The sequence below is a fragment of the Phyllopteryx taeniolatus genome, chromosome 15, assembly GCF_024500385.1.
Source record: "Phyllopteryx taeniolatus isolate TA_2022b chromosome 15, UOR_Ptae_1.2, whole genome shotgun sequence".
Taxonomy (NCBI): domain Eukaryota; kingdom Metazoa; phylum Chordata; class Actinopteri; order Syngnathiformes; family Syngnathidae; genus Phyllopteryx; species Phyllopteryx taeniolatus.
In genome coordinates, this window is record NC_084516.1 from 19,025,426 (window position 1) to 19,053,226 (window position 27,801).

Consider the following 27,801-nt stretch of genomic DNA (forward strand, 5'->3'; position numbering starts at 1 on the left):
TTCTCATTATTCGAGTTATATAGATACTCTAAAGGAAATTTAAAGTGACATTTCAAATGTAAAAATGAGCACTATGTTTCTTCAGTTTTTTTTGGGGGGGGGGGGGCGAGTAGCTAGAACAGATTAATGGCATTTTCATTCATTTCAAATGAAATGAAATGGAAAGATGATTTTAGATAGGAGTGTTTTGAATTATACACATGGTTACGGAATTAAATGCACTACTATTATTGTATTCAAATGAACAATGGGTAGATTTAAACAAAAGGTGCCAGTTTGTGATCTAAACACCTGAAAATTGAAGCTGAAATACTCATTTCATCTCATATGTGTTTTTTGACGTCAAACCCAAATGTTTTCAGTCTACAGCAAAACAAATGATAAGGAATTGGCCTTATTGTTTTGCAGGGGAGTTGTGTGTCAGAATGACGGGGTGTGCAAATGGTGACTGCGCCCCTGAGCAGGGTTTCCGGAGGGTTGGCGCCTTGTTCAAGGGCACCGCTGACAGTACTGCAGTGATGTGATGCTGCGTGGTATACCCAATATGTACTGTATATTGACTTATACAGTCAAGTGTTTTTTTAATAATCGAAATAATCACTGACTAATTTAGGAATCTAATAACTTTTTTGTCTATTTACACTGCCATGATCCATATCACGGGCCACATGGGTGACAAATTGGGTCACGTGAAGCACGTCATGTTAATCCAGTCTAAATGATGAATTGTCAAGCGTCCAGTCACTAAAAATGTAAAAGTGTCCAAGTCCTCCTTTTTATGAAAAAACAATGAATGGTCATGCAAATGGGTGTAAAGTCTGATAATCAACTAAATCATCATTGTACTGTATATGATGAAACGGTCCCCCACAAGACATTAGCATTATCAGCGTGGCAATACCGCATTAATTTCTCTTTGAAGGAAGCTGGATTTTCTGGTGACAGACTCAGGTCCTCACTTTTTCTGTTCATTTGCACGCTCTTATGGACAAACACATGAATATAAAATTGCGGCCGTCTTCAGACATCACAGCTTGTGCAGGCACTAGCAGAAATGACAATCATTACAGGGCATCCTTTAAGGATTTGAACTCAATCAAAGGTGATAGAGAAGGCCATATCAGTGCTGACGAGCTGCCTTCTCAAGTCCCCCTCTTCCTCCTCCTGCTGATTGCAGCTATCAGCGGCTGTGTGGGCAAGATGTCGCCTGATAACGCTCCTCTTTCAAATGAGTACATTTTCCACATGGACAATGAGATGTGATGTCCCTCAGTAGGTGTCATTGTAAAATGCTGTGAGGTTTGAGTCCCTACAGTATTGAGGTGGAAGTATGTACGTTAATGTTAACTATTTTTCATTGTGTCCATCTATTTTATTTTATTTCAGGTGGACACTTGGGCATTTGATGTACCTGTGCATTCTGTGCATCTGAGGAAGTGTGTGATCAATCAAGGCATTAGGCATGGCAAAAATACTGGAACTAACTCATCTTTTCAAGACATTGTTTCTGTTGTTGGGTGTGAGTGTGCGCACGTTTGTGGAGACCAAGGTTTTTGAAATAAAACCCTTTCTCTAACGGTGCTTGATCCAATGTGACCTAATCTAACGCTTACCCATTGAATTGTGCAATGTTCTCCTTTTCGTTTTTGTGCCACCATCTTGCTTTTTGGATGCAAATGGTCGCAGGTCATGCACACTATGGTCGCTGACCCTGACCCTTTAGTATACAAAACTGCACAAAATCTCTTTCTGTGACAAAATAAACAACAACAAAAAAACAAACCTTTAGAAGCTGGACTAATTAAATGATCAGGTCAGTGGTGCCTCAAATTTTTCTTACAAGACTCACAGAAAAAAAAAGAATGGCCACTTGGACATTTTGATCTTTTAATTTATTGAATTTATTTAATACAAGTAATTAAGGCTGGCACGGTAAAACGACTGGTGAGGACATCTTCCTCACAGTTCTGGGGACCGGGTTCAAATCCTGTGTGGGGTTTGCATGTTCTCCCCGTGCCTGGCTGGGTTTTCTCCGGGCACTCCGGTTTCCTCCCACATCCCAAAAAACATGTGTGGTAGGTTGATTGAAGACTTTAAATTGACCACATTCACACCTATGAGCAATTTAGAGTCTTCAATCAACCTTTTCTTTTTTGTCTTGTTCAGCTATTAGGTCAAGCAGAATGGAAAATCTGTATCCCTTTGATGCAGTGGGGTTTTTAAGCTTCCGCTGTGGTATTATAATTGAGGTTTATTGAGAAACAGAGGCGGCACGGTGGAAGGCTGGTTAGAGCGTCAGCCTCACAGTTCTGAGGACCCGGGTTCAATCCCCGGCCCCGCCTGTGTGGAGTTTGCATGTTCTCCCTGTGCCTGTGTGGGTTTTCTCCGGGCACTCCGGTTTCCTCCCACATACCAGGCTTCAGCACTCCCGCAGGTCGGGCCTAATAGGCTGGAAAAACCACCGACGAAGAGGGCCATCCCACCCAGACCCGCAGCACCAACCCCGGTCCCCCCACATCCCTGCCAGCACCCACTACTGGACTTGAACGTGGGAGGTGGACACCCAGGCAGGGAAAGCCCACAGGGGACCGCCCGGCTCCCCCACGGGAAGAGGAAGAGGCAACCGCAGCGGGACGTAAGGAACGAAGGGAAGAGGAGGAAGCAGGCCCGAGGAGCGACAGTGGGGCCCCACCGCCCCCACCAGTAGCCAGAGCGGGGTACCCAGGCGGGTGCCAGCCGGCACCGCCCCAGCACCCACGGAACATGGGCGAGTCACCACCACACCACCATTACTCCCCAGGAAGTCACTCATCCCAGTGTGTAATTGATTTTTTCGTTCTGCTGATATTTTTTCTAATGCAACATATTCTATGATGAGATTTAGCCACTGATTGATGTTAACAGCTTGTTTGTTTAGCAGTTTAATATAATTGTTTTCTTAGCGGTAGCTAACGCAACAAGTAATGATTGTGAATATTTATTAGGGAGGTCAATTATGCTTAAGTCGCCAAGTATGCACTATTTTGGGGAAAGTGGAATCCTGCAGTTTAAAATATACGAGAGTTTTTGCATAACCGAAGACCAAAAGCATTGAATGGGTGAGGCAGATGTGGGAACCAGAAGGTCACCGTGCCACATCCTGTGCATCATTTTAGGGATATTTGTAGGGTGTGTGTGGGCTTGACTCTGCCAGTACTTCCTCCTTCAGAATCTTTACGGCTTCTAGCATAAATGCCACTCCATAGTATTACACGCACAGTACATCACCTCATCGTGATACTAATTCATTTCATGTCTGCTTATAACAGAAGTTATAGTACAAACCCCAATTCCAATGAATTTGTGACCTTGTCCATCCATCCATATTCCGTACCGCTTATCCTAAGTAGGGACATGGGCGTGGTGGAGCCTATCCCAGCAAACTCTGGGTGAGAGGTGGGGTACACCCTGAACTGGTCGCCAGCCAATCGCAGGGCACATAGACAACCAACCACTCACACATACGGGCAATTTAGTCTTCAATTAAGTGGAGAATGTGGCTTGGCATTGTCTTGCTGAAACATAGTAAGCAGGGACGTCCCTGAAAAAGTCGTTGCTTGGATAGCCGCATATGTATGCCAAAACCTGTATGTACCTTTCAGCATTAATGGTGCCGTCACAGATGTGCAAGTTATTCACAGATGTGCAAGTTACTCATGGCATCGCACTAACAGACCCTGATACCATCACAGATGCTAGCTTTTGAACTTTGCCCTGATAACAACCTGGATGGTCCAGTTTCCTTTTTGGCCCGGTTGACACGAAATCGATGATTTGAAAAGTGGGCTCATCAGACCACAGCACACTTTTCCACTTTGCGTCAGTACAATTCAGATGAGCTCGGCCCAGAGAAGCCAGTGACGTTTCTGGGTGTTGTTGAAATATGGCTTGTGCTTTGCATGGTAGAGTTTTAATTTCCATTTATGGGATGTAGTGATGAACTTTATGAACTGAAAATGGTTTCTTGACTCCACATGGCAATATCCTTTACACAATGATGTTGTTTTTTTTAATGCAGTGGCGCCTGAGGATTGAAGGTCATGGGCATTCATGGGTTCATGGGTTTTGTCATGAACGGAACAGAGCCTAGCACTCAAAAATGCAAGACTCCAAAACAAATGGACATCTTAAAAAGAGAGGTTTAATATACGGACAGAGGTCGGTACACAGGCAGGCAATCCAAAAAAAGGCAACAGTAACCAAAAACGTGAGGCAAAAAGGAGAGGTCGATAACAGGGTCTAGTCTTACTGTGAGTCTGTGACGTGGAAACAAGGAATGCTGGAACACAATGACAAGGTACAACGAACTGGCGACAAAAAAGAATGAGACACGAGGTTAAATGCAAGGCGTAATTAGGGTGAACGAGGCACAGGTGGTGAAGATGCTCTCAGGAGCAGGTGTGTACGAGACAGGGGGAAAACAACCGGAACACACACCCATGACAGTACCCCCCCTTATACCAAATATACAAAAACGTACACATTCAACATGTCATGCAGGACATCATTGACAAAGTTCTGGAACACAGTTGGAGCGTTAGTTAGTCCAAAAGGCATCACCAAATAATTGTAATGTACCGTTTGTGTGTTGAATGCTGTTTTCCATTCTTCCCCCTCCCTTATCCTGACTAGATGTTATGCATTTCTTAAGTATAGTTTGGTGAAAACCTTCGCTCCCTCCAGGAACTCAAAGGCGGTGGAGATGAGAGGAAGAGGATACTTGTTTTTCACAGTTATGTCGTTGAGACCCCGGTAATCGATACAGGGTCGCAGAGTCTTGTCCTTCTTGTCCACAAAGAAAAATCCGGCTCCCGCAGGGGATGAAGATGGGCGAATAATCCCGGCTGCCAGTGATTCATCCATATACTCCTTCATAGCCTTGTGTTCCGGCCCTGAAAGAGAGAATAACCTCCCTCGTGGGGGTGTGGTTCCAGGTAACAAGTCAACTGCACAGTCATAAGGTCTGTGGGTCGGAAGGGATTTGGCCTTGGACTTGGAAAAAACGTCTTTAATGTCCTGGTAACAGGTGGGCACTTGAGATAAGTCAGGATCCCCAGATGGGGTCGGTGGATTGTCATTTGAAACATAGCCCTGAACATCACATGGAGGCTTGAAACAGTTCTGGGCGCAATTGCTCCCCCATGACATAACCTGCCCAGAGGACCAGTCAATGTGGGGGTTATGTAATTTCAACCATGGGTTCCCTAAAATAAGGTCATGATTCATGGTGACAAAAACATGAAAACTAATGCGTTCCGTGTGAGAATCAGGAAATGTCAATGTGAGTGTTTGGGTGCGGTGATTGATCTTGCCCATAAAACTGCCGTCTGCAGCATAGGTGTTGCGGTGACATTTTATTTGAAAGGTTCTAAGGTGCATCCGTCTGACGAGGAGGGGGTTGAGTAAGTTTGCGTCAGAACCAGAGTCAATTAATACAGGTGTATGAATTTCTTGATCAGGAGAGCATAGTGTCACTTTAGGAAGAACCCGGGTAGGGTCTTCCTTAATGAAATTAGACTCACCGCTCCTGTGCCCTTGTTACCAGCACCGGCAACCTTGACGTGATAGTTGCTCACGGAATGACCCAACTGCCCGCAGTAGAAGCACCGCCCTTCCCTCAGCCGGCGTTGACGTTCCGCAGGGGAGAGACGGAGCCTGCCCAGTTGGCGGTATCGGGTGTTGTGCCAACTGGTTGCGCCTTCTGAATTATTTTCATAAGAACTTCAAACTGTGAGGCCACCTGTCTTATCATTTTGTCCTGATGCTCTGACAGTCCCTCTCAATGAAGGTGGAGGGCAGGAAGCTGCTCATCCTGCTTCGAGAGGCGTTGACCCTGCGCATGAAGGGCTTTGTGCACCTGGTCTGAGTCTGCTGGGTCCATGTTATGGCCTGTTCGTTCTGTCATGAACAGAACAGAGGATAGGCCCCAAAAATGCACCACTCTAAAACAAATGGACAGTTTCAAAAAGAGAGATTTAATGTACGGGCAGAGGTCGGTACACAGGCAGGCAATCCAAAAAAGGCAACAGTATCCAAAAACGTGAGGCAAAAAGGCGAGGTCGATTACCGAAACAGGGTCTAGTCTTACTGTGAGTCTGTGACGTGGAAACAAGTAATGCTGGAACGCGACAACAAGGTACAACGAACTGGCGACTAGAAAGAACGAGACACGAGATTAAATGCAAGGGGTAATTAGGGTGAACAAGGCACAGGTGGTAAAGATGCTCTCAGGAGCAGGTGTGTACGAGACAGGGGGCAAACAACAACCGGAACACACACCCATGACATAGATAGCTGGACTACCAGTGCTATTGTTAAAAAAAATTCTTTGGGAATTTTGTACCCCCTTTCCTCCATCACACTGTACTACTTGATCCAAATCAGAATGGTTCAGCCCTGATGAAAGTCAAGGGTCTAGTACCAACCATCCATCCATCCATCCATTATCTGAGCCGCTTCTCCTCACTAGGGTCGCGGGCGTGCTGGAGCCTATCCCAGCTGTCATCGGGCAGGAGGCGGGGTACAACCTGAACTGGTTGCCAGCCAATTGCAGGGCACATTGAAACAAACAACCATTCGCACTCCCAGTCATGCCTACGGGCAATTTAGAGTCTCCAATTAATCCATGTTTTTGGGATGTGGGAGGAAACCGGAGTGCCCGGAGAAAACCCACGCAGGCACGGGGAGAACATGCAAACTCCACACAGGCGGGGACGGGGATTGAACCCCGCACCTCAGAACTGTGAGGCTGACGCTCTAACCAGTCGGCCACCGTGCCGCCTAGTACCAACCAACATTTCTTTATTTGTTTCAGAGCAGGTGTAAAAGATATCCTCTTATGTCACACAGCTTTATTAGCGAACCTCTTTCAAGATGATGTCACATAGAATTGAGCTCCAAGGGCCTCAAAGCAGGAATTCGTTTTCCCTGAGGCTTTGGAAAGAGGAGCTTAAGGACATAACAACAGCAATAAAATATCTTGAATTTCCAGAGGATGTCCATGACACACCAGAGGTAAATGTTCATTGCTTTCACCTATGTAATTGTATTTCATGTCCATTGTTCCCTTGTCCACATGCCATTGTCAATGTTAAATGTTAGCCACGGGAATAAGAACTAAAGCTTTGAATCTTACATTAGCGCCCTTGCAACACAGAACAAGGAAATTTTTTTTCTTCGTGCTTATAAAAACACAGTTCTAAGTTACAACAGCAGCTGTCTGTTAGGCCTGTCAGTATTGCTTTGCGCAGTAGCGACTTGCATGTAATCAGTGAAAAAGGTCCTACCAACATGTTTAGGATTAATCAGCATCAGTGGGGCTCTGGGTTCTACCAGGACAGGGTATTTATTCATATTTAGGGCCGCGGCATAAATCCAGCATGGCGGGCGACACAACTGTGTGCTAGGGGCGTGTTAGGCCGATGTTGGTAGTTTCGTTAACCAGTGCAGGCCAGCGGATCCAAAAATGGGTGGTGCTGCGCCATTGTGGCTGTGTTTATAGCTGACTTCATTCACAGCCAATCAAAGCAACTCTTCTCATTACCTTTAAATGTGGCGCAATGTCAGTCTCAACGGAGACATGGATTCTCTGTGTAAAGAGGATATTGTGTCGCAGCGATCAGCTAGCGCCGTTGTGGCAAGACAATGTGAGCGGGTACCTTCATTAAATACAGAATAAGATGGAGATAACTGAAAGGAAATGAAATATGTTTGCTCACCTCAGTGAGTCCCTATGCACTGATCACATTCAACAAACCCATGTTATACCAGCTGTTTACCTTGTGCCAAGATTTACACTTGGTCTGAGCAAGCGTGGCTTTAGACTGACTTTCTGCCACCAGAATCTCACTCGTCCTGGTTCATCTCCAAGGACACACCCTTGTTGCGCTGGAACGCCCAGCTTCACGCAGACGGGTCTGCCAAATTGGCAAACATGCGTAGTGAGCCTTGGGCTTGCACGAAAATCAGGATCCACCATCATTTGGGCCCCCGGTGCTACATCCCAGATGCATTGTCTAAAAAAATAGAGCCATAGAGTTTTCGTCTTTATGTACAACTTTCCAAACGGTAAAATTCCAAATAGTCTTACGCACATGCTAATAGTGGCAAAACAGTAAGGCTTCCTCTCCCTTTAGTTGTACAACCCCAATTCCAATGAAGTTTGGATGTTGTGTTAAACATAAATAAAAACAGAATACAACGATTTGAAAATCATGTTCAATCTATATTTAATTGAATACACTACAAAGACAAGATATTTATTGTTCAAACTGATAAACTTCATTGTTTTTAGCAAATAATCATTAATTTAGTATTTTATGGCTTCAACACGTTCCAAAAAAGCTGGGACAGGGTCATGTTTACCACTGTGTTACATCACCTTTTCTTTTAACAACATTCAATGAATGTTAGCAGGTACCTTTATAAAATACAGAATAAGAATAATAGAATAATCCCCTCCTGGACGCCGTCACCTTATCGTGGTGGAGAGGTTTGTGTGTCCCATTGATCCTAGGAGCTAAGTTGTAAAGTGTTCCTGAGCCATGTGGTGATATCCTTTACACATTGATGTCGGTTTTTGATGCCGTCACGGGCATTCAATGTTGGTTTTCGGCCTTGCCACTTACATGCGGTGATTTCTCCAAATTCTCTGACCCTTTTGATGATATTATGGACCGTGGATTATGAAATCCCTAAATCCCTTGCAATTGTACGTTGAGGAACATTGTCCTTAAACTGTTCGACTATTTTCTCACGCACTTGTTCACAAAGAGTTGAACCTCGCCCCATCTTTGCTTGTGAATGACTGAGCAATTCAGGGAAACTCCTTTTATACCCAATCATGGCACCCACCTGTTCCCAATTAGCCTGTTCACCTGTGGGATATTCCAAACAGGTGTGTGATGAGCATTCCTCAACTTTTTTTCCACCTGTCCCAGCTTTTAAAATTGTCCCAGCCATAAAATTCCAAGTTAATGATTATTTGCTGAAAACAATAACGTTGATCAGTTTGAACATTAAATATCTTGTCTTTGCAGTGTATTCAATTAAATATAGGCTGAACATGATTTGCAAATCATTGTATTCACTTAATTGCATGGCGGTGCTCCTGAGGCCGAGCCCCCCTGGCTGCTTGGTGTTGGGCCTGATCTCTCATGGCTCGTGGCTGCTCCTTGGGTTCACCCAAATCCCCCACCCCTTTATCGTTCCCTTGTCGGGTGCCCCTATCCACCCTCCTTTCCAACAAACAAGGTATACTCTCCCGCCCTCGGGCTTGGCGGAGACTGGCTGCATCACGGGCCCTGCGGGTTGTGGGGGGGCCTCTGGCTCTCCTGGGGGTGTAAGGGTGGGTGGGGTGGCGGGGCGTGGCGGGGGGGTTGTCTGGGTGGGTGGCATTGGGTCCCTGCGGCCCTCACTGGGTGGCCAGTTGTCGTGCCACCTCGGTGCGGCCGGCGGACCGCCATGGGTCCCTCGGTGTGGGACGTGTCCCGTCCACGGGCTGCTATCGGGTGGACCCCTGGGCCTGATCCCGCCCCTCGATTGATTGGGTGGGGTCCTCAGCTGCCACTCATCCTGCTTACAATTAGTGCTTTGTCTTTGAACTTTGTTCTGTTCGAGTGATCAAGTCTGATTCTCAATAAACCTCAATTATAATATTAAGAAACCACAGCGGAAGCTTAAAAACTCCCCTGCGACACAGTAAAACTGTTCCGGCATAAAAGGGATACAGATTTTCCATTCTGCTTGACCTAACAGCCGAACAGGACAAAAATAAATCAATAAAAAAAACTTAAAAAATTGACTGCACACGCTCCTTTACTTTAATAGTGGATGGGAAATCTTAAAGGCGATGCAGGTTGCTATAAGGCCAGTGATCAGGTCAGTATTTACGCCAGTGCAAAGATAAGTAAGGAGATGCTCACTGGTGTGCTTGGTGGCAAATTTTGCCTCAAAAGTCAGCCCGATGGGACTTTAGATAAAACAACAGTAATTTGCATATAGTGTAGCGCAGAACTCTCTTTTCATGGAATCACAACGAGTTTAAAATACCATCTCAAATCAAAATGTGGTCTATGTGATATATTTAGCACCTGTGCTTAATCGCGATTAATCAAACTTCAAAAGTGTGATTAATCTGATTTAAATAAAATAATCGATTTAATGGATTGGTTTCTCCAAACACAGTGGAAAGCCTGACTGGTGGGCAAACAAACACTGCTGTTATCACTGATAACTCTTCTCTTGCATGCATGTGTTGTGCGTGCGTGCGTGTGTGACAATTAGTACTCAGCCTGCTGTATTACCAAAATCACTAGTCAGCCATTTCAAAGACAGACTGACAACCTCTGAAATACCCAAAATGCATGCAGTTAATAATCGGTATGGATAAGCATGCGTTATGTTCGATACAGTGGTACACCACACCAAATGGTTTTTAGAAAGGGGAAGTTGATGATGGATCGGCATATGCTCGATTGTGATTCAGATGTTTGCGTTGTCATTCTCTGTTGTGGATGCTTGTAGAAAAAATGAAAAAAAGTACAAATAAAGTCACATGGGAGGACTTTTTGTGACATAGGCCTTGGGCAAGGTGCGTGTTATTTGTACACATTGAAGGCAGTGATTCTGTTCAGAACTGTCAAAACATTGTTGTCCATTGCAGTGGACATAATAAGAAATACTGTCAGCCTTTAACGTATTCTGTACATGCGAATGAAATTACTGCCAACAAGCAGTTGGCTTGTGTGAGAATGTAAAGGGGAGAGAGTATATTTGTGCACTGATGGTGCTTGTCAGTGCCTGAGTGTTGTTGTTTTTTCTTTCAAACAGAGGCGCATTAAACAGCAGCACCAATTTCCGCTCTGGCAACTCGCCGATTGCCATCAAGAGTCAGCTGACGTTCTGTCCTCAACTCATCTATTAAGCATTCAAGCTCAGCTCTTTCTGCTATCTGTCGACAGGGAGGGGTAGAGGGTCACAGCTTGGAACTTTCGATAGATGTCTCAAACAAACAAACAATTTTGAGTGTATGTTGCCCATGTTCTTCATTTCCATTAATGCCTGTTCTCTATTTTACCTGGGCTTGCCTGTTTCATTTTCCATTCTTTTTCTTAGTTCTGTAGCAGGAATTTAACATAATTCTTATGGCAAGGCTTAGAGCAGGATGGTGCTTGTGAATGTAAGGTTCAAGCGATTGAGACATGAGCACCTTTCTAGAACGCACATATTGGCGCGCATGGAAACAGATATCCATCAGGTTGACTGCAAAGCGGTCAGGATCCCAAAATGGTAGGTGAGTGTGCTGTGCCGCCTGACTGAGGATGAATATGGACAGCCTAGTGACTGCCGGGCAGCCCCGGTTACTGGTCATCATCTGATGACCTTGTGCTGTCTGCTGTGGAAAGTCGATATGACAGCACGAGGCCTGAGGCCGGAGACATATATGTGGAAGTGCGCGTCAAGAACCAGCACACACACTTGATGTCAGTTGCACCAGATCGACTGCAAGGCTTTGTGCACTTCACGCATCAATGAAACAATTACTGATCTGCAATTAGTCCTTTGATGTGATGGTTTTAGTTTAATATGGTGAGAAATTTTCCAAATGGGGAAATTGTGAAGTGCAAGACAACGATACAAAATGGAAAGCTGAGGGAAGCATTTTCCTTTGTCGAGGAAATTACAAACGTAGGTGAATACACCTTCTACCTTTAATTATGAGGAGGCGTGTCCCATTTTCAAAAGACTTGGTCTGAAATCCAATTTCAAGATTAATTCTCCGTAACCTATATGGTATCAGAAAGTTTGTCCAAGAAATAACCAGTTGTCTGAATCTGCATCTTCAGCGACAGCGTACTTTGTCCAATTGGTGTTCCTTGATAGCAGTTCAAAATAAAAGTTCTGAATATTCAGAAAGAGGTTCCTCCATAAAAATATATGTAAAAAATAAATAAGATAATGATAATCAATTGCTTGTACTTGTATGCTTGCCTAACTTCTTTCCAGCCATTTGGAATTCAGTTCCCTCTCAGCGATGTGTGAGTGTGAATGTTCTTTTCACTTTATATACTGTAAGTAAATCGTATAATAATGTGTAAGGTATACTCAAAAATATGTTAACAATATCCATCCGTCCATCCATTTTCTGAGCCGCTTCTCCTCACTGGGGTGCTGGAGCCTATCCCAGCTATCATGGGGCAGGAGGCGGGGTTCACCAAGAACCGGTTGCCAGCCAATCGCAGGGCACATACAAACAAACAACCATTCGCACGCACATTCATACCTACGGGCAATTTCGAGTTGTCAATTAACCTACCATGCATGTTTTTGGGGTGTGGGAGGAAATTGGAGTGCCTGGAGAAAACCCGCGCAAGCACGGGGCGAACATGTTAACTCCACACAGGCGGGGCCAGGGATTGAATCCCGGTCCTCAGAACTGTGATGCAGACGCTCTAACCAGTCGTCCACCGTGCGATCATTTCTGAATTATTCATCATGCTTTCGAACTTGACAGTAATTGCACTCTTCAGAATATATCTTGTACTCAGCAAAACTTACTGGGGGCCTAAAAGCATGAGTAAATAACTAACTTGCCTGGTATTCTCCTTTTAACAGTGCATGTTGATGAAATCACATGAATGGAGTTCCGACTTCAGACGTCAACTGACGTCAGCTGTCTCAGCCAGCCTGCCAGAGGGGCAGCTCAGCACTCCACATTTGCTCTTCATATTAAAAGCTCATGAATAGATTTACATATCTAGGATCACTGGGGAACTCTCTACGGTGTCTTTTGTACCAGACATCACTCCCCTGGAGGTCATCGCCATCAGCTTTCATGAAGCTTTATCATCACGTGGATTCCTAAATTTCATTTGCATCGATTATCATCTGCATCCTCATAAGAAGCATCATTATTGCACTATTTCATCATCATTTCACCCTTGTTCAGCATTTCCTGTTAAGCCCTGAATAGCACCATGCTGTAGAATATATACGCATCGTTCCCACTGCACCTTGTGGCCATTACAACACAAGTTAGCAATTTGCCATCCTCATCCCTCTCATTCTTACTCTATTGCTCATCTCTTTTCTTTATTAGCATTACTTTTGCAATCATTGGTAAGTCATCACCATCCTTATTTTCATCACCATCTTAGGGAATCTGTAGTGCATCCTTATGAGCCATTGTGAGTATGATTGACCTTCATCATTGCCACTGAATGTGCCATTGCACCGATTGAATATTGTGACGGACATGAAACTGGTTCAATCATGAGTGCAAAGCATCAAGAAACCGTACAACAGCAGCTAATGAATGTTCGTAATGGCACCATGGAGTACTCGGAAATAAATCAAAGCATCATTTCTTTTTATAGCCAGAGTCTCTTGCTAAAGCCAAAAAGAGTGGAAATATCGCTTTAATCAAGAAAAGCCTTCAGTACAGCCTCTTGATGGGACTTTCTGCTCTTTTAAGAGAGCGACACATCACCAGTGCAGCTTTAAATAACCAAATGTTGTCCAGTCCTGATGAATCTGATTGGAGACAAATTCCATGGGTGTTTTTGACATACTTGTCAAATAAAAATGATTCTGATTCCGACCTGCTAATTACTTTCGAGGATGTTGTCAAATTCGCCTCATTCTCAGCCACGCCTCCTGTGGAAACTCTGCATTCTGGTCAACATCCAGTTGTTTTTGTGGTGTGTATGATTCATTACATTTCAAGTTCTTTCTTACAGCGTCAAATGCTCGCATCTTAAAACATATTTACTGCACAAGCAGCATTTTAAGTATCGCTTTTAAATTTGTAACAAACAACTCTGAAAATGTGTTATATAAGTCTAATAAAATAAAATAACTCCCTCTTTGATTATTCGTGAACTCACTGTCACTATAAATGTATGAATAAGTACATCGCTATTCAGTTAAAAAAAATAAAAAAAAAAACATAAAAATAATACATGTTCCATTAACGTTGATGATAGGTTACAAAAAGGACATGTGACTAACTTTGTGTTGTCCCATTTTCGCCTCCGTTTGGCTGGCAACCAGTCCAGGGTGTACCCCGCCTCTCGCCCAGTCAGCTGGGGAGGCTCCAGCTCATCTGCGACCCTAATGAGGACAACTTTCCTGTAGTGCAATAAGTTGGTGAAATTTGTCAACTTGCTGGCTGTGAGACCCAATTTTAGTGAAAAAGAAAAAAAGCGATGATGCTTGATTGAAAACATAATTACACATCAAATACTTCACCTTGTGACACAACATCATTCATTTATTCATTAATTTTCACTAGGGTCGCGGGCGTGCTGGAGCCTATCCCAGCCATGTTTAGGCGAGAGGGGGGGTAAACCCTGAACTGGTCGCCAGCCAATCGCAGGGCATATATAAACAAACAAACAAACATTTGCACTCACATTCACACCTATGGGCAGTTTAGAGCCCTCAGTTAACCTACCATCCAGGTTTTGGGGATGTGGGAGGAAACCGGAATACCCGGAGAAAACCCACGCAAGCACGGGTAGAACATGCAAACTCCACACAGGCGAGGCCAGATTTGAACCCAGGTCCTCAGAACTGTGAGGCAGATGACACAACATCATTACTGAAGAAAATGAAAACAAAGTACCTTCAAAACTTTTTTTCTAAACTTATTGCAAGAATCAAAATTACACTCCTTTCTTTTATTGCCTTTGGGTTTAGGATCGAGCATTGCTCATTGTTCCATTTTATGTCAGGTTGTCTGGGCAGGTCACCTCTCCCCTCAACCACAATCGGACTTGTGATAACAGATCTTTTAATATTACTTCCTTCAATATCAAAGGATTGTGAGGGTACCAGGCAGGGATATTGAGCGCGAGCTAAGAGTTGCTCCCTTTTGGCTTGGCCCCCAAATGAAAACTTATTAGACCGATAAATGACAGCTGGACTTGCCTTTTTTTCTGCCAGTGTGTCATTTATTTGTTCCCTGAATACTGGCGAAATCAGATAGTAGCAAACCTGCCATCTTGTCTGCATCTGTTGACCTACACCAGCATTGGCACGGTTGCTGTGGGCTTTGCTGGCACAGAAGCGGAGGTTTACTTCCCCTTTGAAAGAACGTATGTTTAGTTTGGTCTTCGGTCCAGATAAAACAGCATCACAAAGGTCGGACTGTCTGCTCTATCTCTGCATCTGGCATGTTATCCCCTGATTTAAATTACCTTGATTTGGTGCATTTATCTTACAACATTATTGACGCTCTATGCAGGTTTTGCTGCTTTATTCTTCATGATATTTAATGATGTTTATAGACTCAGGAAGATACAGTACATGTAACGGCTCTACATGATTTCGACGCACGCTCGTCTCTAAAGTCTCGGGGAAAAAAAGAATTCCTTGACTAGTTTCCTGTAACCATGGCGATAGGAAGTGCACTGTATCCTGTTGTTTTTTTCAGCTTCCCCCCAATTGTACATGCCTGGAATTTTGCATGCATTACTTGAAAGCTGCACAAACGCATAGCCAGTGCACTCTTGCTGTGTTGGAGGTAAGTTGTCTCTTTGTAAATTAATCTAACGTGAGTGAGGCGCATTGCTTTTGGATAACTTGTGTTTATCATCATCATTTCAAACGTTGCACTTGCGTCACTAGTTCAAAGGCATGTACAAAAATATTGAGGGGGTAAAATATTCATGGTCCAACTTTACATTTTAGTTCAGAGCTGACAAACAAAATGTCGGAAATCTTTATCTGTAGAATCTACAAGAGATTTTAAATAGTGCTGTTTTTGAAACACATTGTTCTGCATCTTTTAGAGTAGAATAGAATAAAGCTTTAAGGTTAATGTCACAGGTCAGTCCGGCATCTCCCAATTTTCAGCAGAGTTAAAACAGTCGTAGACATATAAAGACACAATTATCAAAAGACACTTAAGCACGGAATATACCATATTATGTGTTCGATTACTGCACAGATTATGATGAGACAGCATTACACAGTCTTTCATTAGATTGCACTTATTACGTGTGAAGGTGGTGCGGGGGTTGCAGTTATTGGTTCTTACTGTGGATGGGTTGGGGGGCAGATGTATTTCACAGCTTTTCCATCAGAGGTTGACTTTTTTTTAGATTTGCAATGTTCAATCATTGTTGGTGTTGCCTCTGCTCCCCCCTCTTATTTTATATTATCGACATTAGCAGTCATTTGAACATTTCCATTTTGCAGGCCATTTGAAGATAGCCATTGCAGCCATCATGGATTATACCAAGTAACACCTCTGTTGATCAAACCTGGTAGTGATGCAAGTTAGAGCTGAGGGTTCCAACAGCACTTCTGCCAAGATCTTGCCACATCCTGAGACAGCTGTGCTCGCCGCCAGCCCAGGTCCAAGCCCAAGCCGTTGTCAGACCCAAAGAAGAGATGGAGACGGCACAGCCCCCCAGGACCTGTAGCTCATCTGAAGCAGCTGGGAAATCCTGCTGGGGTTTGGATGCCAGACTGGTGATGCTTCTGGTGACTCTAGCCGGAGCTGGCATCCTGTTGCTTCTGTACAGACTATTACAAACACGACACAGGTGTGTGTGAAATATTACTGTCAAATGTGAGTTTCTGCTTTTGTCTTGACTGAAAGCGGTAATGTAAAGACAAAAGCTTTAGGTACACTATATTGTATCTGTGCAGTCCAATGCAATGACATACAACAACTGTATTATCCATACATCTTTCCATTTTCTATACTGCTTATCTTGTTTATGGTGATTGGGAGCCGGATCCCATCCTCGCTGACTCCTAGTAAAAAGTGGACCGCAACCTAGATTGGTCTCCAAACACGGGGCACATAGAGCTTCAGATAACCATGCTCGTTCAGACTGTCAATAAGTGAGAACTGAACTCACGACTCCTGATCAAGTCGAAACGTGTTTATAACGCTCAAATCAGAAGGCGAACATTGCAGTCATTCGTGTGCCATTATGATCGTGCAGGTGGCAGTAATTCATGCGTCACAAACTGGGTGCAGTGTGTCAAACACATCTTGTCTTTCAAAACTGCACATACAGTAATTACCTCAGCTCATGAGTTGATTTTTTCACCATATGTTGGCATTGCTGTTCTTTTACATTGAAAATGACTCAACGCAAGATCATTTATAGAGCATTTCAAAATGAACCACAGCTAAAAAAGGTGCTTTGCAGTACATGGATCAAAATCAAACAGAACATAAGACAACTGAAAATAACATCTTAAACCAATTAAACAGGAACACAGTTGTAAACAATGAAACAAAAAAAGACACTGAAACAAGAGTAGACTCATGTATCGTGTTGTGTTTATAGCCAAGGAACAACCATGGGTTTTAAGGCTTAAGGTTTTAAGGGGCGGCGTGGCACAGAAGGGAAGTGCATGCCCTGGAGCAGGTTCATATCTCTGCCCAAGCGCATGCCCTCATTTTGTCCCTGGGCAAGGCACTTAACTCACATTGATTTTGAATGAATGTGGTTGGATGCTTGGGGGTGGTCAGAGGGGCCGTAGGCGCAGAATGGCAGCCACACTTCCATCAGCCTGTCCCAGGGCAGCTGTGGCTACACAGGTAGCTTACCACCACTAGGGTGTGACTATGGAGTGCATTAATTGCTTTGAAAAGTGCTATGTAAGTGGGATGCATTATTATTATTATTATTAGAAGCCAGGTTTTAAAAATAGAGAGTGAAGGGGCTTATCTAACTTGCACCGGAAGGTCATTCCATAGTTTGGGACCAACAACAAAAAGGCTCTACCTATAGATTTCGGTACCTCCAAGTGCAGCTGACCTGAGGCACCTGGATATTACTAAAAGTAGGTAAGAGTCAAATAGGGTGCCGAGGCATACAAGTATTGTCCAATGTTTGCAGAGATCTATCTTTGTAAAGGTACAACTGAATTTTAGATACAACTGTTGTCTAAGATTGTGCAGGTGTACTCGTGAATGGTGAGTGAGTGAGCTATTAACAATAAGATAGTTATACGTTGACTTTTGTGGTGTTCCGCAGGTTGAGGATGGCGAGTGCAAGACATGCTCTGGAGTATTACAGCTTCTACCACACGGCCACCTACACGTTCAAACAGCCATCATCATATGAGAAGCTTCCGAATGGCAAAGTTCCACACACCATTCCACCTGTCCAAACTGTCGCCATTGCAAGACCTGCTGTCACCACCCCACTGCCACCCCTTCCGGTACCCCTTCCAGTGCCACTCCCCCCGGCTCCTGTCCATCCTGCAGTACCTTCACTCCAGATGACGCCGCCTCTCCTGACTCCTCCCGTGCCCGTGATCGACACCGCCGCACCAAGCCCCCACCAGTCATGGGGTGCCTGCTCAGACGTCGATGTGTACTCTCGTATTGGAGCTTACAGGCCCTCCAGGCTCTCGAGCCTTTCTAGCCATTCGAAGGTCATTCTTTTCGAACACTCCTCTCTTTGACCTGAGCGTACTATTTATCATGAAGTCTGATTTCCTTCTTCCCCTTCATATTACTAGTTGCTTGACAGCATATTAGTTGCTGTCAAGTAATTATTAGGGCTGTCAATCGATTAATATTTTTAAATCGGATTAATCACACTTTGGAATTTTTAATCACTGGTGCCAAATATACCACACACAGTACCACGTTTGGCTTTGAGATGGTATTTTAAACTTGTTGTGCTTCATATTACTATATTACGGTCTGTTCATTGTAGGCATGGGCGTGTACTGATACCAGGTATCGTATCGGGCCGATAGTGGCCTTATTTCAAGGTAATGGATACTTGTGAAGGCTGCTGATACCACCCACTGATACTTAAGGCTAATAAAAGGCTAATAAAATCTGACATTGAGTTACTCGTCCTCACCAGTAGTTGGCACCACACTGCAGGGATTTCACACATTGGCAAATAATCAAGTGCGTCATAAAGAAAGAGAAAGGTCTTTGTTTTCAACTGTCATTGTGTTAATTAAAATGTTATGTATCAAAGTAGTAGTGGTATTAGTAATCGGTATCGGTGAGTAGTCAAAAGAGTGGATACTCGTGCAGGTGTTGGTTAATCCCTATAACGTGTTTACGCTCCTTCTGCATCACTTCTGTGTTACGTTCCCCAAAACAACTGCAAGAGTAGTACTTGACATTCAGAAGTATGACATTTAACATTAATATGCTGTAGATATTGCTGCTGAGAAGACAATGGCCCAATTTCATGATAAAATGATTGGAGGCTTATTTTCCATGGAAATGTACTTTTTCCACGAAATCAAACAGAATAGAATAAATGAAAAAGCCATTTGCTATATATTTTGAATCCTAAATATTAATTTATATCTTTGAAATTGACCAATTGTGTGTGCATGCATAATGCTTGTATGCATGGCTTTGTGAAGTTCCATGTTTTTTTGTTTTTTTTTTTAAAACATGGTGAATCATTGTACAGTGTTTGTGTGAACAATAGTTTGGGTACAGAAAGTAAATGTGCCTTCTATAAAGCATATGACAGTACAAGTCAACCTTTGTGAAATCTTAATTCGTGCCTGTTGAATGCCGTTCCCTCTCAAGCCAGCTGGCAATCAGCCTGTAGCCAGTGCTGGCTACTTCTCAGATAATATGATTTGACTACATAACACAACTGACTTTAGACGCCCATGCGCCTCAGAACACTACATTTGTGGTTATTATATTTAGGATATAGACCAGGTTCAAACCTCCTCTTAAAAGGGCAGCACACAGAAAAACGAAGGATGCAAGGGCAATGCATGTTGACGTTCTTCACTTTTAATTTATTGAACATATTAAACCATTGACGATAAAGATATGCTAAGCAATTACATATTGATTTTTTTATTCAGTCTTTTAAGATTTATTTTCAGGATTTTGGGGCCGCAAGCAATGGCAATCCATGCTATTTGCTGCTCCAACTGACTTACAGTATCTTTAGTCACCATGAAATCCATCCATCCATTTTCTGTACCACTTATCCTCACTGGGGTCACGGGTGTGCTGGAGCCTATCCCAACAATCTTCGGGCGAGAGGCTGGGTACACCCTGAACTGGTCGCCAGCCAATCGTATGGCACCTATAAACAAACAACCATTCACACCCACGGACAATTTATCGTCCTCAATTAACCTACCACACATGTTTTTGGGATGTGGGAGGAAACCAGACTACCCAGAGAAAACCCACACAGGCACGAGGAGAACATGCAAACTCCACACAGGCGAGGCCGGATTTGGACCCAGGTCCTCAGAACTGTGAGGCAGATGTGCTAACCAGTTGTCCATTGTCGCTGCGGGTCCTGTTTTCAAACCCCTCTGAGTAGCTCGGGTTGACTTTATAATGTATATTGCAGCTGTTTTGCATCTTATTAAATAACAATTAAAAAACAGTGCACATCTCACTATCACTAAAAAAAGAGTTAATTCCAAAGGGTTCACCTGCACATTTTAAAAACATTAATAATATCCTGTTCAAATAATGAATTGACTAACACTGAGGTGGACTTTTATTCCCAATGAATGGCATGGCAAGATCAATATATTTTGTTTGTGTATATATTTGCTTTTATCTCATTTTGGGGGGAAAAAAGCTCTTTATTTGTTATATCTGTTAGATGGCAAGCGTAGCCATGCCATGCTTTTAGCTCGTCTGTGGTTGAATATACATAATGTAGAGTGCGCCCATGATGAGGTTACCTCCATACTAAAAGCCAGTTAAATTGATGTGTGTATGCACTAAAGTTTTGCCTTTTAATCTGTTGTAAGATGACCTGAGAGGACAACAAGGCTAAAATAGAATAAAATACAAATAAAATGGAAAAGTATAGAATAAAACGTTATTGTCACTGTAACAGGAACAATGAAAATCTATTCGGTATCTCACAATTTGGCAGCGTTGAGGTAAATATGCACACAATTATCAAAAAGGCATTTATTTACAGAACAAATTCAATGAGAAAATGTTATTCTGGTAAAAAAAAAAAAAATGCAATCGTTCTCTGAAAGGCTTGTTGTATTTGTTTACACAAATACATGGATATACAGTACGTAGCATCATTCATATTGTGTTAGTAGTAACGCCATCCATCCATCCATTTTTTGTGTCACAGTGAGCTGCAGTCTATCCCAACTGGCATCCAGCAAAATAGTACCTACTACTACTACTACAAAAAACAATAATAATAATAACAATAACAATAGGCGGCAAGGTGGCCGACTGGTTAGAGCGTCAGCCTCACAGTTCTGAGTAGCGGGGTTCAATCCCCGGCCCCGCCTGTGTGGAGTTTGCATGTTCTCCCCGTGCCTGCGTGGGTTTTCTCCGGGCACTCCGGTTTCCTCCCACATCCCAAAAACATGCATGAATTGGAGACTCTAAATTGCCCGTAGGCATGACTGTGAGTGCGAATGGTTGTTTGTTCCTATGTGCCCTGCGATTGGCTGGCAACCGGTTCAGGGTGTACCCCGCCTCCTGCCCGATGATAGCTGGGATAGGCTCCAGCAAGTGAGGAGAAGTGGCTCAGAAAATGGATGGATGGATGGATAATAACAATAACAATAATATTAATACAAAAAATTACAATGTACAGTATATATAAACCGAAAGGCTGACTATACCCTGGCTATTAATTTATGCACTTTCAATTAGGATTGACATTACTATGAATGCCTAAAATTGTAAATCGATAACGTTTTGAAAATAAGATTTTAAACGTGGCTGTTTCATAATAAACCAACTAAAAAAAGAATGCTAAATTAGGAGTATTTATTTTTTGATAAGTGTCTTTACCATTGTTGATCAAATTAAATGAAATGACCCATACTGTATATATTTTTCTGTCAACTTGGATCATGTTGGACTGTTGCAAACTGTTCTTTCTTTTTGCAGTGATGTGATGCATCAGATATTTTTTCACATAAATATAGAAGTAGTACCACTTACAGTGTTCATTTGTTGCCCAAGTTGTTTCTGTTAACTGACAATGTGCATTTTGTGCACGACACATGATTAATGATTGTCGGAATGCGTTCTTTACTTCTCTAATTTCCAAACGACCCGTGGAGAGAGCAAATTGCAATTGCTGCCATTGCCCGCCAAGTTGTCTCCGCTGCAGGATACCACAACAACGCTTTCAAACTCAGGAATGCAAATGTGCAATTAGCGTTGATCACTTTGTTTATCAGCCTCGCAATAAGACAGCACAAAGAAACCACATTCGAATGTGCAAACAACAATAGTTGGAAGAGAGGATAAACACTTTCTGGTTAGTGAAAGTAACCACACTACCATTGAATTGAATATCAGAAAACCTGATAAACATACAAAATCCATCATACTACAGAAACGTTAGGAGTTTGGTTCCTATTCAGGTCAATCCAAGGAGATGTGATACAGTTGTACAATTACAGGATATTTGCCCGAGGAACTGATTCGTAGTTTAATTATAATTTAGCCAGCTCCTCATATTGTCATGGGTGTGTGTTCCGGTTTTTGTCTTCCCCCTGTTTCATACACACCTGCTCCTGAAAGCATCTTTACCACCTATGCCTCGTTCACCCTAATTACCCCTTGCATTTAACCTCGTGTCTCAATCTTTCTCGTCGCCAGTTCGTTGTACCTTGTCATCGCATTCCAGAAGTCCATGTTTCCACGTCACAGACTCAGTAAGACTAGACCCTGTTCGGATTATCGACCTCGCCTTTTTGCCTCACGTTTTTGGATACTGTTACCTTTTTTGGATTGGCTGCCTGTGTACTGACCTCTGCCTGTATAGTAAACCTCTCTTTTTGAAACTGTTCATTTGTTTTGGAGTCATGCATTTTTGGGTCCTATTCTCTGTTCCGTTCATGACAGAACAAACTGGCCATAACATGGACCCAGCAGACTCAGACACGGTGCGCAAAGCCCTTCAAGCGCAAGGTCAACGCATCTCGAAGCAGGATGAGCAGCTTGCTGCCCTCCACCTTCATCTAAAGGGACTGTCAGAGCATTAGGACACTATGATGAGACAGGTGGCCTCACAGTTTGAAGTGCTAATGAATATGCTTCAGAAGAAGGAACCAGCTGACACAGCACCCGATGCCGCCACTGTACCACCGTTTCCAGGTGAAGCAGTTACCATGCAGCCACCTCCGCTGCTGTCTGCCCACAACTCTCTCGACCGGAGAGGTTCTCTGGAGATTCTGGGAACATTAAGCCATTTATCACTCAATGCGAACTCCACTTTGAGCTCCAGGCAACTGCCTTCCCCACCGAGCAAAGATCGCGTTTGTCATTTCCCACCTGACTGGTCGTGCGGAGGCATGGGCTACTGCTGAATGGAGCCGCAATTCCGCCGTTTGTCACTCTTGGGCTTCTTTCCTAAAGACGATGGAGCAAGTTTTTTAGTATTTCACGCCAGATCGTGAGGCAGCTCGCTCCCTTGTCACCTTACAACAAGGCAAGCGCAGGGTGTCAGATTACGTGATTGAGTTTCGCATTCTGGCAGCTGAGAGTCAATGGAACAACAGGGCACTACCTGATGCATTTTTTCAAGGACTATCCCCCAGCGTCAAGAATCATTTGGTGCCACTAGACGCCCCGTCCGACTTGGACACTCTCATCGCTCTCGCCGTAAAGATCGACAAAAGGCTTTTGGATCACGAGCTGGTTGGAGATTGGCGGGGGGATGCATTACCGCGCACTTGGAGGACGAGCCTCGGTGACCAGCCAAACCAAGGCAGATCCCCTGTTGCCAGTCTCAATCCACTGGCTAGCGTCACCACGGCTGAAACCATGCTACTGGGCAAGTTCTGTCTCACCCCTGAGGAACGTCAACGCCGGCTGAGGGAAGGGCGGTGCTTCTGCTGTGGGCAGTTGGGTCATTCCGTGAGCAACTGTCACGTCAAAGTTGCCGGTGCCGGTAACAAGGGCACGGGAGCGGTGAGTCTAAATTTCATCTAAAGTGACACTATGCTCTCCAGATCAAGAGATTCATACATCTGTATTTATTGACTCTGATCTTGACTTGTCTCAAGTGCCCAACTGTTACCATGACATTAAAGAAGTTTTTTTTTTCCAAATCCAAAGCTAAATCCCTTCCACCTTACAGACCTTATGACTGTGCAGTTGACTTGCTGCCTGGAACCACACCTCTATGGGGGAGGTTGTTCTCTCTTTCAGGGCCGGAACACAAGGCCATGAAGGAGTATGTGGAAGAATCACTGGCAGCCGGGATCATTCGCGGGAGCAGGATTTTTCTTTGTGGACAAAAAGGATAAGACCCTGCGACTCTCTCTCGATTACCAGGGTCTCACAGAGATAACTGTAAAAACAGGTACCCTCATCCTCTCATCGCCACCGCCTTTTGAGTTCCTGGAGGGAGCCAAGGTTTTCACCAAACTAGACTTAAGAAATGCGTATCATCTAGTCAGGATAAGGGAGGGGGATGAATGGAAAACTGCATTCAACACACCAACGGGACATTATGAGTATTTGGTAATGCCTTTTGGACTCACTAATGCTCCAGCTGTTTTACAAAACCTTGTCAATGATGTCCTGCGTGACATGTTGAATGTGTAGGTTTTTGTCTATTTGGACGACATTTTAATATTCTCCCCGGATGAGGAGACTCACATTATTCATGTCCGCTCTGTATTGCAGCGCTCGCTGCAGAATCAACTATATGTCAGGGCTGAGAAATGTGAGTTCCACAAGGCGTGCGTTTCTTTTCTGGGTTTCATGCTGGCTCAAGGTGAAGTCAAAATGGACCCTTGCAAAGTCGATGCCATGATTAATTGGCCTACTCCCACGTCACGTAAAGATGTACAAAGGTTCTTAAGGTTCGCAAACTTCTACAGAAAATTCATCAGAAATTTCAGTTCAATAGCCTCGCCTTTGCATGATCTTACTTCACCACACAGACCCTTTGTGTGGAACCCAGTTTGTCAATCAGCTTTACAGAAATTAAAATCGAGCTTTACCTCCGCACCCATCCTCACTTTGCCAGATCTCAAACAGCAGTTTGTGATACACGTTATGCGTCTGATGCCGGTATAGGAGCAGTGCTCTCTCAGAAATGTCTCAAGGATGGTAAGTTGCATCCTTGTGCTTATCTCTCTAAAAAACTGACTCCAGCCGAGAGAAATTATGACATAGGTGACCGTGAACTGCTGGCGGTCAAGGTGCCTTTGGTGGAGTGGAGGCACTGGCTAAAGGGGGCACAGACTCCGTTTTTAGTATGGACAGATCACAAGAACCTGGAGTATATTAAATCCGCTAAAAGATTAAATGTGAGGCAGGCTAGATGGGCTCTGTTCTTCACTAGATTTAATTATATGCTATCCCACCGACCTGGTTCTAAAAATGGTAAGCCAGATGCTTTATCACATATTTTCTGCGAAGAGAATTATTTGTCCAACCCTAAGACTATTTTGCCCAAGTCATGTTTCATTTCTGCTTTTGTTTGGGACGTTGAAACTGCGGTTAAAGAGGCTGTAAAGAACACTCTTAGCCCTGAAGATTGCCCTGAAAACAGGCTTTATGTTCCGACCTTTAGGGGATGAGTCATCCACTGGGCTCACACTAACCGGACCATATGTCAACCAGGTATTGCCAAAACGCAATCTGTGGTTGAACAGCGCTTTTGGTGGCCTAATGTTAAGAGGCATGTTATCGATTACGTCAATGCTTGCCAGGTATGTGCTGCTGACAAGCCCTCTCGTCAACGTCCTTCTGGGGAGTTGCGACCCCTGCCAATACCACAACGTTCTTGGTCAGACATTTCCGTAGACTTTGTGGCATGATTATCGGCCTCTAAAGGTAATACCACAATTTTCACAGTTGTGGACAGGTTTTCTAAGATGGCACACTTCCGAAACTCCCCTCAGCTAAAGACACTGCCGGGTTGATGATTAACCAGGTATTCAAGTTTCATGGTTTTCCCAAGAATGTGGTATCTGTTAGAGGCCCCCAATTAATTTCACGATTTTGGAAGGAGTTTTGCATTCTAATAGGTGCTACCGTCAGTCTGTCATCTGGCTTTCATCCTGAAACCAACGGACAAACCGAGAGGCTGAACCAGGACCTGGAGACTGGGCTCCGATGTCTCGCTTCACAGGAGCCACAATCCTGGTCTCAGAAGCTGGTTTGGGTCGAGTTCTCTCGCAATTCCCTCCCCTCTGCATCCACTGATCTATCGCCTTTTCACGTTGTGCATGGTTACCAACCATCTCTATTTCCTGCTGTAGTGCCAGAGTCCACAGTTCCAGCGGCATTGACATTGGTGAGACGCTGCAGGAGGACCTGGGAGCGAAACCCGCCGGATGCTGCTGCGCCAGGGACGGTCCTACAAAACCGCTTCTGACCGTCGGAGGACACCGGCCCCGAACTACAAAGTGGGTCAGCGAGTTTGGCTCTCTACCAAACATATTCCATTCCGGGTGGCGTCCAGGAAGCTCGCTCACAGGTTTGTTGGGCCCTTCCCCATCAGAAAGATCATCATCCATGTCACCGTGAAGCTTAGGCTCCCAAATTTGTTGCGGGTCCACCCTGCTTTTCACGTCAGCCTGCTCAAGCCCGCCTGGGAGTCCCCTCTGGTCCCGAATTCCAGGCCCCCTCCTCTCCACCGGTTCGTGGATGGAGGCCCTGTCTTCACTGTGAGGCGGCTGTTGTTGTCTCGTCGGAGGGTAAGGGTTTCAATAGCTGGTGGACTGGGAGGTCTACGGGCCTGAGGAACGTTCATGGGTGCCGTCTGCGTTTATCGTGGATGACCCGCTCATTCGGGACTTCCACGTTGCGCATCCAAGGGCTCCAGAGCCTTCTGGGGCCGGCCGTAAAGAGGGGGGGTGTTGGAGGTGGGTACTGTCATGGGTGTGTGTTCTGTTTTTTGTCTTCCCCCTGTTTCATCCACACCTTCTCCTGAGAGCATCTTCACCACCTGTGCCTCATTCACCCTAATTACCCCTTGCATTTAACCTCGTGTCTCATTCTTTCTCGTCACCAGTTCGTTGTACCTTGTCGTCACGTTCCAGCATTCCATGTTTCCACATCACAGACTCACAGTAAGACTAGACCCTGTTCCGATTATCGACCTCGCCTTTTTGTCTCACGTTTTTGGATACTGTTGCCTTTTTTGGATTGCCTGCCTGTGTACGGACCTCTGCCTGTATAGTAAACCTTTCTTTTTGAAGCTGTCCCTTTGTTTTGGAGTCGTGCATTTTTGGGTCCTATCCTCTGTTTTGTTCATGACACATATGCCAGAGTTTTAATTCCTAAGACACTAACATCCATCCATCCATTTTCTGAGCCTCTTTAATCCTCACAAGGGTCGCGGGTGTGCTGGAGCCTATCCCAGCTATCTTAAGGCAGGAGGCGGGGTACACCCTGAACCGGTTTCCAGCCAATCGCAGGGCACATATCAACAACCCCTTTCACCCCTCCAGGAAATTTGTAGTCAACTCAGTGAAAATGCAAACATGTTTTTATTGTGCTAAACATGGTATAGGTCTTTCCATTTTGAGTAGTTTTTTTTTCTATTTTAGCACTTCTCTTGTATAAGTTAATGGTGTTAAAATGTTACAACATTGTAGTTAGTAATGTTTTTATATTATAAATCTATGGCAAGAAGTGATTACGTCACATTATGCAGGGAAAATGTGTTTAAATTAAAACATTATGGAAGGCAACCACAATGACAAAACTGAAAGTTCCACTAACGTGTTAAGAATAAGGCAGCCACTGCTGAAGAAGACAAATCATTTATTAAGGTCAATTGCTGCTTGATTATAACCACATTTTAACTA

General features: G+C 44.1%; 1 protein-coding gene across 2 annotated transcripts; it reads left to right on the top strand.

Annotated features, from left to right (window-relative positions):
• Positions 1–6,993: 6,993 nt before the first annotated feature.
• On the top strand, positions 6,994–19,515 carry LOC133465193 (uncharacterized). 2 transcript variants are annotated; one of them, XM_061747708.1, is made up of 3 exons: positions 6,994–7,053; positions 16,243–16,592; positions 18,045–19,515. In XM_061747708.1, exons 2-3 carry the CDS (start codon positions 16,438–16,440, stop codon positions 18,475–18,477), a joined length of 588 nt encoding a protein of 195 aa, XP_061603692.1. In that variant the 5' UTR covers positions 6,994–7,053; positions 16,243–16,437; the 3' UTR covers positions 18,478–19,515. The 2 variants fall into 2 exon arrangements, with proteins under 2 accessions (XP_061603692.1, XP_061603691.1); XM_061747707.1 differs by lacking the exon at positions 6,994–7,053 and adding an exon at positions 14,987–15,565.
• Positions 19,516–27,801: the final 8,286 nt, after the last annotated feature.

What these genes read in the sequence shown, in the direction of transcription:
- LOC133465193 (XM_061747708.1), top strand. Translation starts at nt 16,438, where the DNA reads ATGGAGACGGCACAGCCCCCCAGGACCTGTAGCTCATCTGAAGCAGCT. An exon ending in CTATTACAAACACGACACAG is followed by an intron (nt 16,593 to 18,044) that starts GTGTGTGTGAAA and finishes GGTGTTCCGCAG; the next exon opens with GTTGAGGATGGCGAGTGCAA.